Genomic DNA, 14,684 nt, shown 5'->3' with positions numbered 1-14,684 from the left:
GTTTTCTTAGCATCCCGTGAATCTCCAAAAAGTCAATTTTTGAGGAATTTGAGGAAAAACTTCACATTTTACACCATTTCAAACTTTTTATACATTTTTACGATTTTACAAAGGAGTGTGTGTGTGTGCATGTGTGTGTTTGACGTATATAGGCACATGGGTGATGTGTCCTACAAATCGGCAACTCTCTCTGACGTCAGAGAGAAGGGCTTACCTCTCAGTAATCAGAGGATTTTGATGTTTTATTGTTGAGAAATAGAGAGTTGTCTGGAGAGGGGATCTCAAAGAGGGTCTGCAGCCAGATGTCCTTTTTTTTTTTTTTTTTTAGAGATTACAGTGTGTCCTTCCCACTGTCTGTCAGCAGGGATGTGATTTCCCAGTTCTTATCAGGATTGTAACCTTATTGGATTCAACATTCCTCCATGCATTTCAGTTGGATTTCTGCTGTCCCATTGTATTGTTGTGTGATTGTATCCTTGCTCTTTTTCTCCATCTGCCTGTTCAAATCACACAGTTTAAGAAAATCTGAGTGAGGGGAAGTAAAAAAAAAAAAAGGCTCTTACCTGCCTGAACAACTACTGTCAAAGTGCCCATTATACATGTTTCATGCCCTTTAGATGGGTACAAGCTGCAGTAAAACTGCTTAGTGGCCATCATAGCTGTGGCTGTCTGTATGTATGTAGCCCTTCCTCCTTCTGAAGCTCCACCCACCAGGTCTGTTACTGTAAATAATAACGTGTTTATAGTCAAATTATGTTGTTGAGTAACATTTTGAATTGAATAAAATATCGTATCTCCTTATTTTCAAATGATTTGTCATTATTTCATCCTCTGTGTTCTCCAGCGGTATTGGTGAACTTTCCCAGGTTCTTTGGCTACTCGCACATGACCTTTGAACCCCTGAAGAACTCTTACCAGACCTTTCAGGTCACTATAGAGTTCAAGGTAAGGCACTGTGTAGTTTCTCCACCAGAACCTTTTTTTCTTAAAAGGTTGAAAAAGCCTCTAAAGTAGTTTCTCTCTGGTGCAGTCAGACTCTGAGGATGGCTTGCTGCTGTACTGTGGGGAGAACGAACACGGTCGTGGAGACTTTACCTCTTTGGCCCTGGTGCGAGGAAAGCTGCACTACAGGTGAGTACAACACTAACTGACTCTTTGCCTTGTACTATGTTAAACCCACAATCCAGTGTGTGTGAGTTATGGCTCTGTAGATTCTTGAAGGTTTTGCTGATCGGGATTAAACTATGCAACAGTGACATCCCACCATAACCAAAACATAATAAATACATTTACTAATGTTATCTGTCATATACTGTCAGCCAAGAGCAAATTCAATTGTTTTGATTGTAATTACAAAATAAAATGGTTCTAGCTTTTATTTGGAACAAAGTTGAAAGTTTCAGGAACATTTTTCCACTGGTAAACAAATTTTCTGAAGCAACAAATAGGAAAACAAATGGAAACTGATGATAGAGAGCAGCTCAGAGGGGATATAAACAAAACACCAATGGTCATTGTAATGCTAAATTTAGCTGGGATTTCATTTAGTGGAATTCTACATGAAACATCATCAGGTATATTGGCCTCACTTCAGCACTCAATTATGAATACCTGCCAGGCTAAAGTAAATATTTTCTAATATAAAGTTTGAGAAAAACAAATTGCTTTTAAAGAGAATATACCCCCTCAGAAAAAAAACCCTGCATATCTTTTCACTAAACGTTTGTTACTTGGGCTTTCTCATGTTTTTTCTGTCCCTTAAACCTTTTCTATTAAAAGGGATACATACTTTTCCACATTTAGGACCAAATGTGTGCATATTTACACATGTTTGGAGCAGTGTACCTTTTAGGGCACATTTATACCATTTGAACCATTTTATTTCTTGACAGTTTACATCAATTAAAACTGTGTGTCTGTTCTGTTCTCCTTCAGGTTTAACTGTGGCACAGGAGCAGCTCAGATCGTCAGTGAGAGTCGTATTGTGCTTGGCCAGTGGCACACAGTGACCGTCTTCAGAGACGGCATGAGTGGCTGGCTCCGCATGGACAACGACACTCCCATATCTGGACGCTCACAGGTAACAGCAACATACAGTACATACAGATGAGTGTTTTTTGCTGGGCAAGGGAAAAAATTTTCAGCTGCAAATAATGAAACATACATGCTGATTTATTCAAAGACTCAGGACTCTTTGAATCAATCAGCATGTATGTTTCATTATGTAAATCGGTTTTGGTCCAATATTTCTTGTTAACATTCTATACATATGGAAATAATTGAGTCTCCTTGTGGATAAATCCACCTAGTGAAAGTACACACACTGTTTATGTCGCCTTATATACACATTTAAGTAGATATTGTAGATATTTTAATTACAATATTGATTTAGAGATCATTATATCCTCATCACTCTAAGGAACCATCATGAAGAATCTAACGGAGTTTCACCTCTCCCGTTGCACAGGATGTTTTGTCCATTACAAACAATATTGGCTGTAGTTCATTTTAAATGTAGTCAGTTCAGGAATTGGATCTCCTTCAAAATCCCAATATAGAAGAATGTTTTTAGTGAAGGATGAAACACATTTTATTCTCTTCACCCTCGCTCTTGCAGGGCCAGTACACCAAGATCACCTTCCGCTCCCCGCTGTATGTGGGCGGATCCCCGAATGCCTACTGGCTGGTCAGGGCAACAGGGGCGAACCGCGGCTTCATGGGATGCGTTCAGAGTCTGACCATCAACAACAAGGCGACAGACATCAGACCGTGGCCTCTGGGCAGAGCGCTGAGTGGGGCCGATATAGGTGAGGAGCTATGTGTTTGTGTGTGTGTGTGTGTGTGTGTGCAGATACAGTACATGCGCACACAGCTACAAGCATTAACAAGCCCCTAGAGTCATGACTGCATCAGAAAGTTATAAATGAAATTATAATAAGGGGAAGCGGGGCTGGGGTTTTTTTTGTGGAACTTTAGTTCAGTAATTGAGTTTTTTAGTTTGTGTTATGGGTGTTTCAGTATTTTTCTTTGGTTGTTGCCGTTGGACTGTAATTACGTCCATGTTACCCATTATGCATTGGCTTTCTCCTCAGGTTTTGGTGCTCAGTATAGTTGGCACCTTATTATGGGAGATGTGTTACAGCTGTACAAGCCGGGTCTGCTGGCCAGCGGCTCAGAGAGAATTCATCTGTAGGAGAATTCATCTGAGAGAATTGCACAGGTCTCTCTGCGGTCTTGAGAACCACATAGTTTTGGGCTTCTGACATAAATAATTCTGATCAGGTCTGAGGCCTTAGCTTGAATTTGGATGGCACAGTGTTCATTCACTGTACAGCATGGGGCTATTGTCAATTCAATCTATATAAAATGCAAATGAAAACTGCTATTCATATGATAATGACAGTATTTAGTCTTTATTAATGACTGTGACAACCCTCTCATGCAAAAACAAAAATATTTTTGAGAAGAACCCACTTTGGTAATGAATTGAACTGTCCCGTTCCGAATGAAATTTCATTCTGTTTGAGAGCGGTGGTATAACACTTTTATAATCCGTTCGATGGATAAAATTTCATCATGTAAACTCTCTTTGAATTGACTTGACAGTAAATTGAACCCACCCTATGTGCGGTTGTCTTTGGCACGCTCTGGGTTACTGTACAGGCCGGTGGGTCAGCAGTCAGACAGAGTATTGATGAGTGGATTTATCTCTGCTCTGCAGTTCAATAAGCACAGCCAACAGTAATGCCATCTGACAGAGGAGTCTGAGTTGGTTTAGAGGTTTTGACAGCCAGCCGCTCTTCTACAACAGAGCCGTACAGCGGCTTGCCAGGGCCGACTCAAAATGTTTAAAAGATTTAAATCTCTATTTGTTTATGTAAAACAAACAAACAAACAAATAAAGAAACCCTTGTCAACAGTAGTATTGTACCCCATCCAGGCACACTGCACAATGGGTGACTATATGCTGTCATCGCAAAAACATCTGTTTATCTGGTAGGGATATGTGGAAAAACAAGTTACCATCATCGTGTGTAAAAAGACCAACAAAGTCATCATCATTACCCTCTAAAATTAGAATCACAATCACAGAAAAATTGCTTTTGAGGGGAATTAAGTGGCATAACAAATGAATAAACTCTGGCCGGTTTGGCCGTGCAGCAGGAAGCAGGCATGTATGACAAATTCTGGGTTCATTTTTTTAATAAGCTACCATCTCAATTCTGCTGCAATAGTAAGTGCTTGAAATTTAACATAGATTTCATAAAATACTATTGACTCAAAGGATAAAAGTCTCAAGTATATAGGGTGAATATTTTTAGATGATATTCCACAGTTTATTGTTTATTGTTTATTGTTTATTTGGATCCCCATTAGTTGTTACCAAGGTAACAGCTACTCTTCCTGGGGTCCACGTTAAGAACATAAATGTATACACATGCTTTCACATACATGCATCCATTAATACAATTACAGCAATAATCCGGTCCACCCCATCCCACCCCACCCCAATTAAAACAGTATAACCATTACAAAAACCAAATAAATTTCAACAAAACCATGTGAAACTCTCTGTCTATAGGCTACATCTCTCTCTATATGTATACATATATATATGCATACACACACACTTATATACACATACACACATACACACACACATGCACACATACTACATAACAAGCAGTATCTATGACTATTTTTACCAAATACCTTGAGCTACCAATTTAGCAAACTTGACAAATTTAACAAGACCAAAATTATTATTTTTTTTATATTATTATAATTTGCCTGTACCCAAGAATAACCTCTTTAGTTGCTTTTTAAAACTGTCTTTACTTGTTGCTTGAGTAATTAAGTATGGCAAACTATTCCAATGAGAAATGGCTCTATACGTAACAGTTTTTTTCATTGCATTGGTTCTAGGTTGAGGAATTGTAACATGACCCCTCCTCACTTGCCCACAAAATCACAAAATCACTCTTGTGAGAGTTTATAATCTTTACAAATGATGTCTGTACTTCTGCCTGCCTGTATCTGTGGGTGGATGTGTATGTATTTGTCTTCCCAGGGTTCTTCAGTGTTACCATGTTATTAAAATAAATTCACGCTAGCTCAAAGACTGAAAAAGAAACTTTAGATGAGATGCAACTTATTATTCAAAATAGACATCAGCCTTTTGAATTATTTCACAGTTCATGCTCCTCAATTTCTTCTCTGTGTCGCTGTGTTTTTTTCAATTTTGGAGCATGTGCACTCCATAGAAATAATACAACCATTGAAACCCTGCTGTATTCATCTGTATCTATGTACAGTGCACATATGCCGGGTCTGTCTTTCCATATGTGTGTGTGTCCTAATCTGCTCTGTGCCAGGTGAGTGCAGCGACAGTGTGTGTGACCTGGTCAGCTGTGCCAACGGAGGGGCCTGCTATGCCAACCGCGCCGACGGCTACATCTGCCTGTGTCCGCTCGGCTTCAGGGGGACGCTCTGCGAAGAGAGTGAGTCGGTGCTTGTGCTCTCTCTCTTTTTCTTTCTCGCACACATACACACACAAACACACAAAAACACACGCTACTACGGAAGAGCATAAATTCAGAGATTAAAATCAGAAATCATAAGAAGAAATAACTCCGAAATTTGTGAGAAAAAAACAGAACTTCTGGAGATTCAAATCAGAAATTTGCTAGAAAAAAACTCTGAAATTTGCTAGGAAAAAAACTCAGAATCTCACAATCTCATGTTTTCTCTCAAATTTCTGAGTTTTTTTTCCTCGCAAATTTCTGATTTTAATCTCAGAAAGAGTTTTCTCTCAGTATATTACCTCCCTCATACAATTCACTGCAAAAAAAATTCACCAACAATGGCTCTAATACTCTTCCATACACACACACACACACACACACACACACACACACACACACACCTGTCTGGGTTTGCAGCAGGAGTTTCGGAGGTGCACTCTGTGAAGGCGGAAAGTAAAATCCCCTTGTCCTTTCATCCAACATAATGGCTGTACTACATTGTCACACAGACCTTTGTTGTAGTTAGATGAGCTAAAGTAGCTACTGAACAGTTTAAGGGCCTCAGTGTAGAGTGCAAAATGAGGAAAAATTGGTTGAAATAAGGATTATTATTTCTTCTATGGAGGCAAAGGGATTGAGTGAATGTAAGACCTTCTTCCACACAATATCACCTGTACATTCTACCCTTTCCCTGTCTTCCTCCTCCTCACTTTCCTGCCTGTGCTCTTTCTTTCTGAGACTGGCAGACAACATTTTTATGGACCCTTCCCACGTCCTACATGACAAATATAAGCTCTCACCAACGGGGAAGTGGTTTAGACTGCTGAACTGTAAAAAGAACAAATTTAAGAACTCATTCGCTCCCTACTCACTAAGGACTCTAAACCAACACTGGGACTCACGTTAGGTCTTTGCATAGGCATACACAAGTACACACATACACACATAAGCACACATGTACACACTTTTAAGACTTGGTCTATGGAGGCAGGAGGCAGGGTGAGAAATATGTATCTTGTCTGGACACTGTAATTTTTTACTGCAATATTGTTTTTGGTTGTTTTTAGTCTTATGATCTTACCCGTTTGGTGTGATGTGTGATGTATGTTGTTCTGGCACTGGTTGCAAAAGAAATTTCTATGAAAATGTAAGTGTAATCTCATCTCATATCATATCATCTCATCTCATCTTTCTCTCCTTCTCTCCCCCCATCACTTCCCCACTACCCCATCAGGTTTCTCGCTGTCGCTGCCCCTCTTCAATGCGACAGTGTTTTCCTACGCCGTCGTCCCGTGGCCTCAGACCTCCCAGAGTTATCTGTCCTTCATGGAGTTCGAGCTGACGTTCCGGCCGGCGACGCCCGACGGGACGCTGCTGTACAGCGATGACGCGGCCAGCGGAGACTTCCTGGCCATCAGCCTGGTGGACAGATACGTGGAGTTCAGATTTGACTGCGGCTCTGGAGGCGCTGTGATAAGGTGCTGGATGGATGCTCATTCTGTTCTGTGTCAGTAAAAAATAAATAATTAATTGTATGTCTTTGGTGTGACGGTGGATCTTCAGACTTCCACTTCTGTTTTGTTTTCTTGCCATGAAATAGCCCATTTCTATAGTTTCTTTTTCTATAGTTTCTGACTAGATGCCCTGTATGTATGTGACGATTTGTCCTGCAGGAGTGAGGAGCAGATTAGTATGGACACGTGGCATGAGCTGAGAGTTTCTCGGACAGCAAAGAGCGGCATCCTGCAGGTGGACAACCAGAGGCCGATGGAAGCAATCGCAGAGGTATTTTAATTCTGTCACTTGTTCAGCGCATTTATCTCTGCTAAAAGGCCTAAAATTAGAATTGCAGTGTTGTTCTTTCTGTTGGAAAAATGCCACCCCATCACATCATTTATTTACAGTGAGTGATTTATTGGATTTTTACTTTGAGATGTATTATCTGAGCTTTTGATGCAAGAATTGGCTGTATGTGGCAGCTAAACTTGAGTGGTTCATGTATTTATGCATGCTTGTAGGAGTAAAGGGACCATTATCTTTTTATCTATTTGTATGGAAGAGAATGTAATGTCAAACTCTCCATACCAAAATCTGGAAGTTTAATGTTGCCTTATGTTACTGACAAACATGCATACCCCATAGACCCCATGACTTAAGACCTTTTCCCAATTCTCACAGTAGGTTCCACTGCTTCATCCAGAATCTATGTATACATGCGATCCATCAAGCAAAGTTTCAACTTTCAAAAGTACTTTGCGTAGTTATTCCCCAAATACACACTGTTGAGGGGCAAAGTGAGCATCAGTGCGAATCAATTTAAAAAAAAAAAAAGACATTTTATTCAAATAAGTGCTGCCTGCTGAAACATGAATCCCTAAGCAAGGCAAAATTAAACTGACAAATTTCAGCATGCTTCATGTGACACTCTCATACAAAGAGAAAATGGAAGGCATCAACCCTAAAGGGACATACAACTATGCAAACAGTCCAGCAGTCACAAAGTCTTTGATAAGCAAAACAAATAGCCACTTTAAATGCTATTGTGCTTTTATATGGTATGACTCTTTTCATTTATATAAATTTCTGAATGTTTAACGTAATTCATCTATATCCCTCTGTCATATTCTCTCTTAAGGGAGCGTTCACTCAGATTAAATGCAGTTCTCCTCTCTATGTCGGTGGAGTACCAGCATATGATAAAACCAAGAGCACTGCAGGTGTGCTTCAGCCCTTCACTGGAACAATTCAAAAGGTATGACTACATTACACTGGTGATGAGTAGACAGCAAAAAGACAATCTTTAGTTCAGAATACGAGGATGTTGTCTCACATAGTTTTTGTCTTGGCTGAAGGATGCAAGTGTACATGCACCAACTCTGAATTGGAGCCCGCTGTATGTTTACATCAGCCTTGGTGTCAGGGCAATAACTGAATTTCTTAAATTTGACCCCCAGGCAGAAACAGTTTAATGAACTGTTCTAAAGAGGAGGATCATGCCCTCTATACAGCAATAAACTTGATGTTGATAAGCTATGACAAGTTTCACATTGAATTTTTACACCTTTTCATGCTTCTCCTTCCGCCTGTCTCTCTCTCTCTCTCTCTCTCTGGCTCTGTTTTTCTCTCTCCCACCTCTACCATCTCTCTCTCTCTGTCTCTTCCCCGCTCATCTTTCACGTCGTTTCACCTCCCCAGCTGGTACTCAATGACCGCACCATCCCAATAGCAACTGGTTCTGCTGGTGGGGTTAACATAGCGAATGCTCCACACCCATGTGTGGAGAACCCCTGTGCCAACGGAGGGACCTGCAGGCCAAAGTGGGATGGATATGAGTGTGACTGCCCCCTAGGGTACGACGGCAGGCACTGCCAGAAAGGTCAGCCGCATATGCTTCAATGTCTTATTTTTACACAATATACAGTTATTGGCTTTAGTTTTGGTACATTGATCTAAAGTTGGGTTTCTTTGCCAATGACATTGAACAGTTTTTGACACAGAAACCAAGAAAGACCCATAATGAAAAGGTGACACTTTGTTCTTATACCCCAAACTCATGTTTTGATACAAGTTGACAGAAAAAAAAAACTGTAATTTCAGCTCACTGCCCAACTTCTTCTATAACTCACTGTACATACAAATGTGTATAAAGGTAAAGTGTAATACTGATATGGACGTTTACAAGAAAAAAAAAATTAATGTGATTGCATTAGTAGAGATTCAAACTTGACTGAAAAACATTGTAAAGCATAGAAAAAAGTTTAATGTCTTTAAAAATATCCACAGTTTAAAAGGCAGCAAGGAGGTCAGCATCTATCCGGCTTGTTATTTAGGCAGCAAACACTCTGGTCATAATGTTACCATTTTTTTTGTAAGATCGTAATACACTTATACTTGGCTTTGATGCCTCTTCCCAGTCGCTCGCTACATTACATTAGGCAAGTGTGCTTGAGTTTCATAGGCATTTGCACAATACTTCGAATTCCCATACAGAGCAGAACCAAAATGGTGGTTGAGCTGAAGTGTTTACCAGCAAACGTCCCACAGGTTGACGGGACGCTGTAGCAGCAGTATCATGCGCGTTCAGCAACGTGTATATGTGTAGAAGCAGGTTAATTTAAGAAGGACTGCCATATCACAGTGTGTTGGATTGTGATTAATGAGCATCAGGGATCAACTGGTCACTGTAAGCTGTGTATGGTTTATGTGATGCTTATGAAAAAGGATGTTTTGAAACTGTTGGCATGTGCTTTCTACGACTATTGGGAATTTGTAATCTCTGTTTTTGCCATGTCTGTCTGTTGTAGATGCAGTGAAACTAAAACTGTACACGTCTTACACTTGTATACTTCTTTATGACCGGAATAGAGACTTGTGCGCAGTGCATTCAGTGAGGAATAAGAGCAGAACTATAGCAGTTAACTCAAGTTATAATTCATTGTCTAAGAAAGTCATCAGAGCAGTGACTAATGTGTGATTTATTTTGTTAGTATCTAATATTTGTTTTTCACCATGAAGCCAGCTCTTTCTCCCTTCTAATCTGTGTTCTCCTGCTCTCGGGGATTAAATATTGTGTTTTGTACATTGTCATGTAATTCAATATAATGTAATGTATTGAACAACTTAATCCCTTAAGCCTATCTGTGCCTTCTCTGTTTTTTTTTTGTTTTTTTTGCTTTTTTTTTAATGCTTTCGCTGAACAGAATGTGGAAATTACTGTTTGAACAGTAAGTTTTCTTTTAGTATGAATTAAAAAGCAGTTACTGAAAGAAATTACTGAATTTAAGAAATTAACAAACCTTAAAACAAACAAATCCGTAATAAATTTCATCATAAATATAATATTAATATTTTTTTTACCCTCATATCTTTTTGGTAATGCTTCACTGTAAATTTAGTATGTAGTTGGTTGGCCTGAGCTAATGGATACATGCTCATGCTGCCACCTTGTGATGATAATAAGTAAGTGCAATGTTTTCTCCAAACCAGCTGTGACTGAGGCCATTGAGATTCCACAGTTCATTGGCCGAAGCTACCTGACCTATGACAACAGAGACATCCTGAAAAGGTTGGTCTTTAAACACTTCTGAGATAAAACTAATAATAACAATAATAATACTGTTTCTGCTTTGAATATTTAAAGTTCCCTTCAACTCCAATGACATCACCACATTTAACTTTCTAAGAATACAAATTCTGAAAAGGTCATGTATTACATGCACCAATGTGCAAAGGTACAGTGTACACACACACACACACACACACACACACACACTCACACACACAGACACACACACACACCAAAGTCTCCTGCTGCATAATTTTGTGGAAAAAGAAAGGCAGAGTGGCTATCCTCAGTTTGTCCAGCAAGAAAGAAAATTATATAATATATCAGAAATATGCTGGTTTGAGGTTTGAACCTGACTAAAGTGTTTCCTTTTGTTATTTGTTCAAGTGAATTTCTCTGTGTCCTCAGGGTGTCTGGGGCCAGGAACAACCTTTTCATGCGTTTTAAGAGCACAGCCAAGGATGGCCTGTTGCTATGGCGAGGGGAGAGTCCAATGAGACCCAACAGTGACTTCCTGTCCATGGGGCTTCAGGATGGCGCACTAATCTTCAGGTGTGTGTATGAGGAGCTAATCAGTGAAGTCAGCTGCTGTCCTGTCTGGCTGGGGAGGGGCAAGGAGAAATGTTTGCATTGCACTCCTTAAATGAGCAGTTTTTGGTGAATTTTAAGAGAATGATTTTATAAGATTGGTTTGCGTAAAAAAGACATTCTTCTGTTTTCATTTAGTGTAGTGTATATGTTTGTCAGTATGATATGTGTGAGTGTGTATGCGTGTCTGTGTCCTTTGACACTCTTGTCACTCTCCATGGTTCTCAATGTCTGGAATGTTTCTCTATAGCAGGTAAAGTAAATTCAAGTATAGACTATTAACATCAGGAATGGAGGTCATCCAGGACCTGAAATATCTGGATTATTAAAATATGCATAAAAACATGTGGAACCTTTATGAAATCACTGTATTTTATCTATTCTGCGTAGATTAATACACATAAATGTCCAAATGAACGACTGGGGTAGACCATAAAATGTAATACAGTAGCTTACAGCTTGTCCATTCGATGCTCAGTGCGTTGCAGTGGGAAATTGACTTCAGCCCAAAAATGACGTTTAGTTCAACAGATTAGTAAAATGCCACAACTGTTACTGATGATATCCAAAAGCTCATGGACTAGCCTGAAACAGTGTGAAACTACTCGGGAGCACCTGACTTTAATGTGCGGCTAGATGAGTTATAAAGTTTTGGATGATCGTTTGTTTAACATTTATGAATTTAGTTTTGCTGTGAAGATGTGAAGCTCCTCAACAAAGGTTTCTCTGGTGTTGCTTCCTTTTGCTGCTGAAATCACTTCAGGCTGCAGTTACTTGTGGGAGACGTTTCATCTTCCTTACTTTTCACAGTCGGACACGATTTTAATAATCTCATGTTTAAAAGGATTGTAACAGTTCACAGCCTACACATCAAACGTTGTGAAAGCAAGTCATCGCCTTTGTGAATTTACTCACTGTCCTCAAATGCGGTGCCTAAAATGGAGAGCCAACCATGCATAATTGCATATTGACACATAAACCAGGAGACCAGCGCCAATAAAGCTGATGATAGTGGTGCAGCCGAACCCTCACAGCCCCACATCCAACACCTTCCCATCCCTGTGCTAGGTGAAGTAATATGATCTAGGGGGAAAAGGTAGAGAGTGTTTTTGTTTAAACAAGACCGGCGTAAATTTGAGCAAGTAGAGGAGGAAGATGATGGAGTGGGACACTCATTCCACCATTGGGCAGGGAGAGCGAAGCACCCAGGCTGACCCCTGACCTGGAGTTATGAAAGTGCAGATCCAGTGGCAGCCTTGTACATCAGCACCAGGATTTGTCTGTGGGATTGTGAACCCACTGTAACTATACATTCAGCAAAACTAATTAATATGTGTTTCCATGTTGCTCTAGTTATAACCTGGGCAGTGGCATGGCTAACATCATTGTCAACGGGTCCTTCAGTGATGGGAAGTGGCACAGAGTCAAAGCTGTCAGGTAAGCACTAACAGTGACATTTACTGTACATTTTCCCATGAAGGATAGCAAAGTAACACATCTATGTTTTGCTTTGATTTTGCAGCTGCTACATGTAGCCATAATGCAGAGGCCTTTTTGCATTCCTCTTAAAAAGCATTTTGCTGTCCATTCAAGTCAAACATGTAATTCAGTTGTGGATGCAAAATAGAGCAAGTGAAAGCAAGCTATTGTGCCATTCCATGAATTATAAACCAGTATTTTTGTAATGTATCTCAAGTTTGATGATCCGCTGACCAGTCTCCCTCACCTCTCCAGGGACGGACAGTCAGGGAAGCTGACTGTGGATGACTACGGAGCAAAGACAGGCAGGTCATCTGGCAAGATGAGACAACTCAACATCAACGGGCCATTATATGTTGGTAGGTGCAGCTCACATCTGATGACCCCACATATATGTACATATTACAATAATGCTGACTTCTATGTCTCATTATTCTCCCTCTCATCTCCCTGTGAAGGTGGCATGAAGGAAATAGCTCTGCACACCAACAGACAGTACATGGGAGGCTTGGTTGGCTGCGTGTCCCACTTCACACTCTCCACTGACTACCACCTCGCACTAGTGGAGGACGCTGCTGACGGAAAGAACATCAACACCTGTTCCAACTAGAAACTGACCTGAACAGACAATGGTCCATTTTCAACATCGTCTCCAACAGGAATGAACATCTTCACCAGCTCATTTGTCATCTTGAAGCTGAACTACCAGGACCAAACGAGTAAAAGCTAAACTAAAACAACCTTGCCAGTTCACGCTTTATCTATTCAATTCTTACAGAGTATCAGCTCGAACTGGAGAAAGACCAACACTGCTGAGAGTCACTGGAATATCTTTAAGTGGCTCCTATGTGCAGAACTTGAGTTTTCAACTCTAACCTGCCAAGATGTCAAATGCAAGGTCTATTTTAACACTTTTAACAACTACATGAATTGCTCTGGAAAACAGTTTCAACCCATGGACACAGCAAAAATGACAAAAGTTCACCAAAGGACATAACAAAGCACAAGTGCTCTGTGAAAGGAGAAAAACAACTTAGTATCATGGTACATGAGGGTCTTTGAAAAAGCTTTTGAAGGACATTTTTTCATGGGATGATTTCAATCTTATCTTTATTTTTTCTACTGTAAATCCTTATTTGATTGCTGGAAGAACCAAATGATCCAAGGAATCATAAGACGTTTTTCACGAACCTGACCTAGAACAATTCTTTAAACTTCTTTGTAGAGGATTTTGGCCCTATAGGATTTCCGTTGTTTTTGTTGTTGTGGTGGTTGTATTCTTGTTTGTGTTGTGATCTTTTTTTGTTTTTCAGTCTATAGACTACTTTTTTTAAAATCTAATTCCTGTCAGTTCTTTAAAGGTTGCTAGTTTTGGAAGATGAAGGCATCAACTGCATAGAATATTTGTTTCTTTTTACCTTCTTCTTTTAGTATCCATATAACTCCTTCAGTTGGGTCTCTCAGATGCTAGTCACATGAAAATCTTGTTGTTGTTGACACTGTAAACCAGCCAAAATACTGGAGAAATTGTGTGTGTGACAGCCTGTTATAATAATTTGACATGATGCACTGTACTGTATACCTCAGCTTTTCAGTTGAGTTTTGTTGTAGCTTTTCTTTTTGCGCCAATGAAAATAGATCATGTCCCCTATTTGTGCATTTCCATGCTTCAAATACAAAATTGTCAATTTAGTTCTCTCCCAGGCCCAGGCTTCCTGCAATAAGAGCTTTACTCCTAAAAGGGACATTCTGCGAATGTTCCATCTTGTCCATATTTTATTTTATTTTTTTTTTTTTTTTTTTGCTGTTGTGAAAATGTTTTGCTTAAAACAAAAAAGGTGACACTGTACTCCCACTGTCCCAAGAAGAATAATTAATGGTATTTGGGGATAAAGAAAACATTTTGAATTTAACAGCTGAATATTCAATTGCATTTCCAATGATGAATCATCTGATTAAAAAAATATAACATTTGCATTAAAAGTTAAATGTATTCAATGAACTTACATCTTGAGTTAATTTTAGGA

At 39.6% G+C, this 14,684-nt stretch overlaps 1 protein-coding gene across 3 annotated transcripts in view; it reads left to right on the top strand.

Annotated features, from left to right (window-relative positions):
• The window catches only part of LOC139639441 (pikachurin), a 37,700-nt gene extending 24,433 nt beyond the window's left edge, over positions 1–13,267 (top strand). For all 3 annotated transcript variants that reach the window (XM_071513549.1, XM_071513533.1, XM_071513540.1), the window contains 15 exons: positions 845–945; positions 1,031–1,131; positions 1,936–2,080; positions 2,618–2,807; positions 5,376–5,501; positions 6,760–7,003; positions 7,199–7,310; positions 8,161–8,277; positions 8,721–8,901; positions 10,226–10,249; positions 10,512–10,590; positions 10,999–11,142; positions 12,532–12,615; positions 12,913–13,016; positions 13,116–13,267. In XM_071513549.1, the coding sequence (XP_071369650.1) occupies positions 845–945; positions 1,031–1,131; positions 1,936–2,080; positions 2,618–2,807; positions 5,376–5,501; positions 6,760–7,003; positions 7,199–7,310; positions 8,161–8,277; positions 8,721–8,901; positions 10,226–10,249; positions 10,512–10,590; positions 10,999–11,142; positions 12,532–12,615; positions 12,913–13,016; positions 13,116–13,267 (1,904 nt within the window). The remainder of the gene's footprint in view (positions 1–844; positions 946–1,030; positions 1,132–1,935; positions 2,081–2,617; positions 2,808–5,375; positions 5,502–6,759; positions 7,004–7,198; positions 7,311–8,160; positions 8,278–8,720; positions 8,902–10,225; positions 10,250–10,511; positions 10,591–10,998; positions 11,143–12,531; positions 12,616–12,912; positions 13,017–13,115) is intronic.
• The last annotated feature ends 1,417 nt before the right edge of the window (positions 13,268–14,684 follow it).

The sequence above is a fragment of the Centroberyx affinis genome, unplaced genomic scaffold (assembly GCF_046629955.1).
Source record: "Centroberyx affinis isolate AG114_WGS23_722 - 3 ecotype Tasmania unplaced genomic scaffold, CSIRO-AGI_Caff_v1 ptg000281l_1, whole genome shotgun sequence".
NCBI lineage: Eukaryota > Metazoa > Chordata > Actinopteri > Beryciformes > Berycidae > Centroberyx > Centroberyx affinis.
The sequence above is the reverse complement of the archived record's forward strand: the minus strand, read 5'-3'. Positions and strand labels throughout refer to the sequence as shown.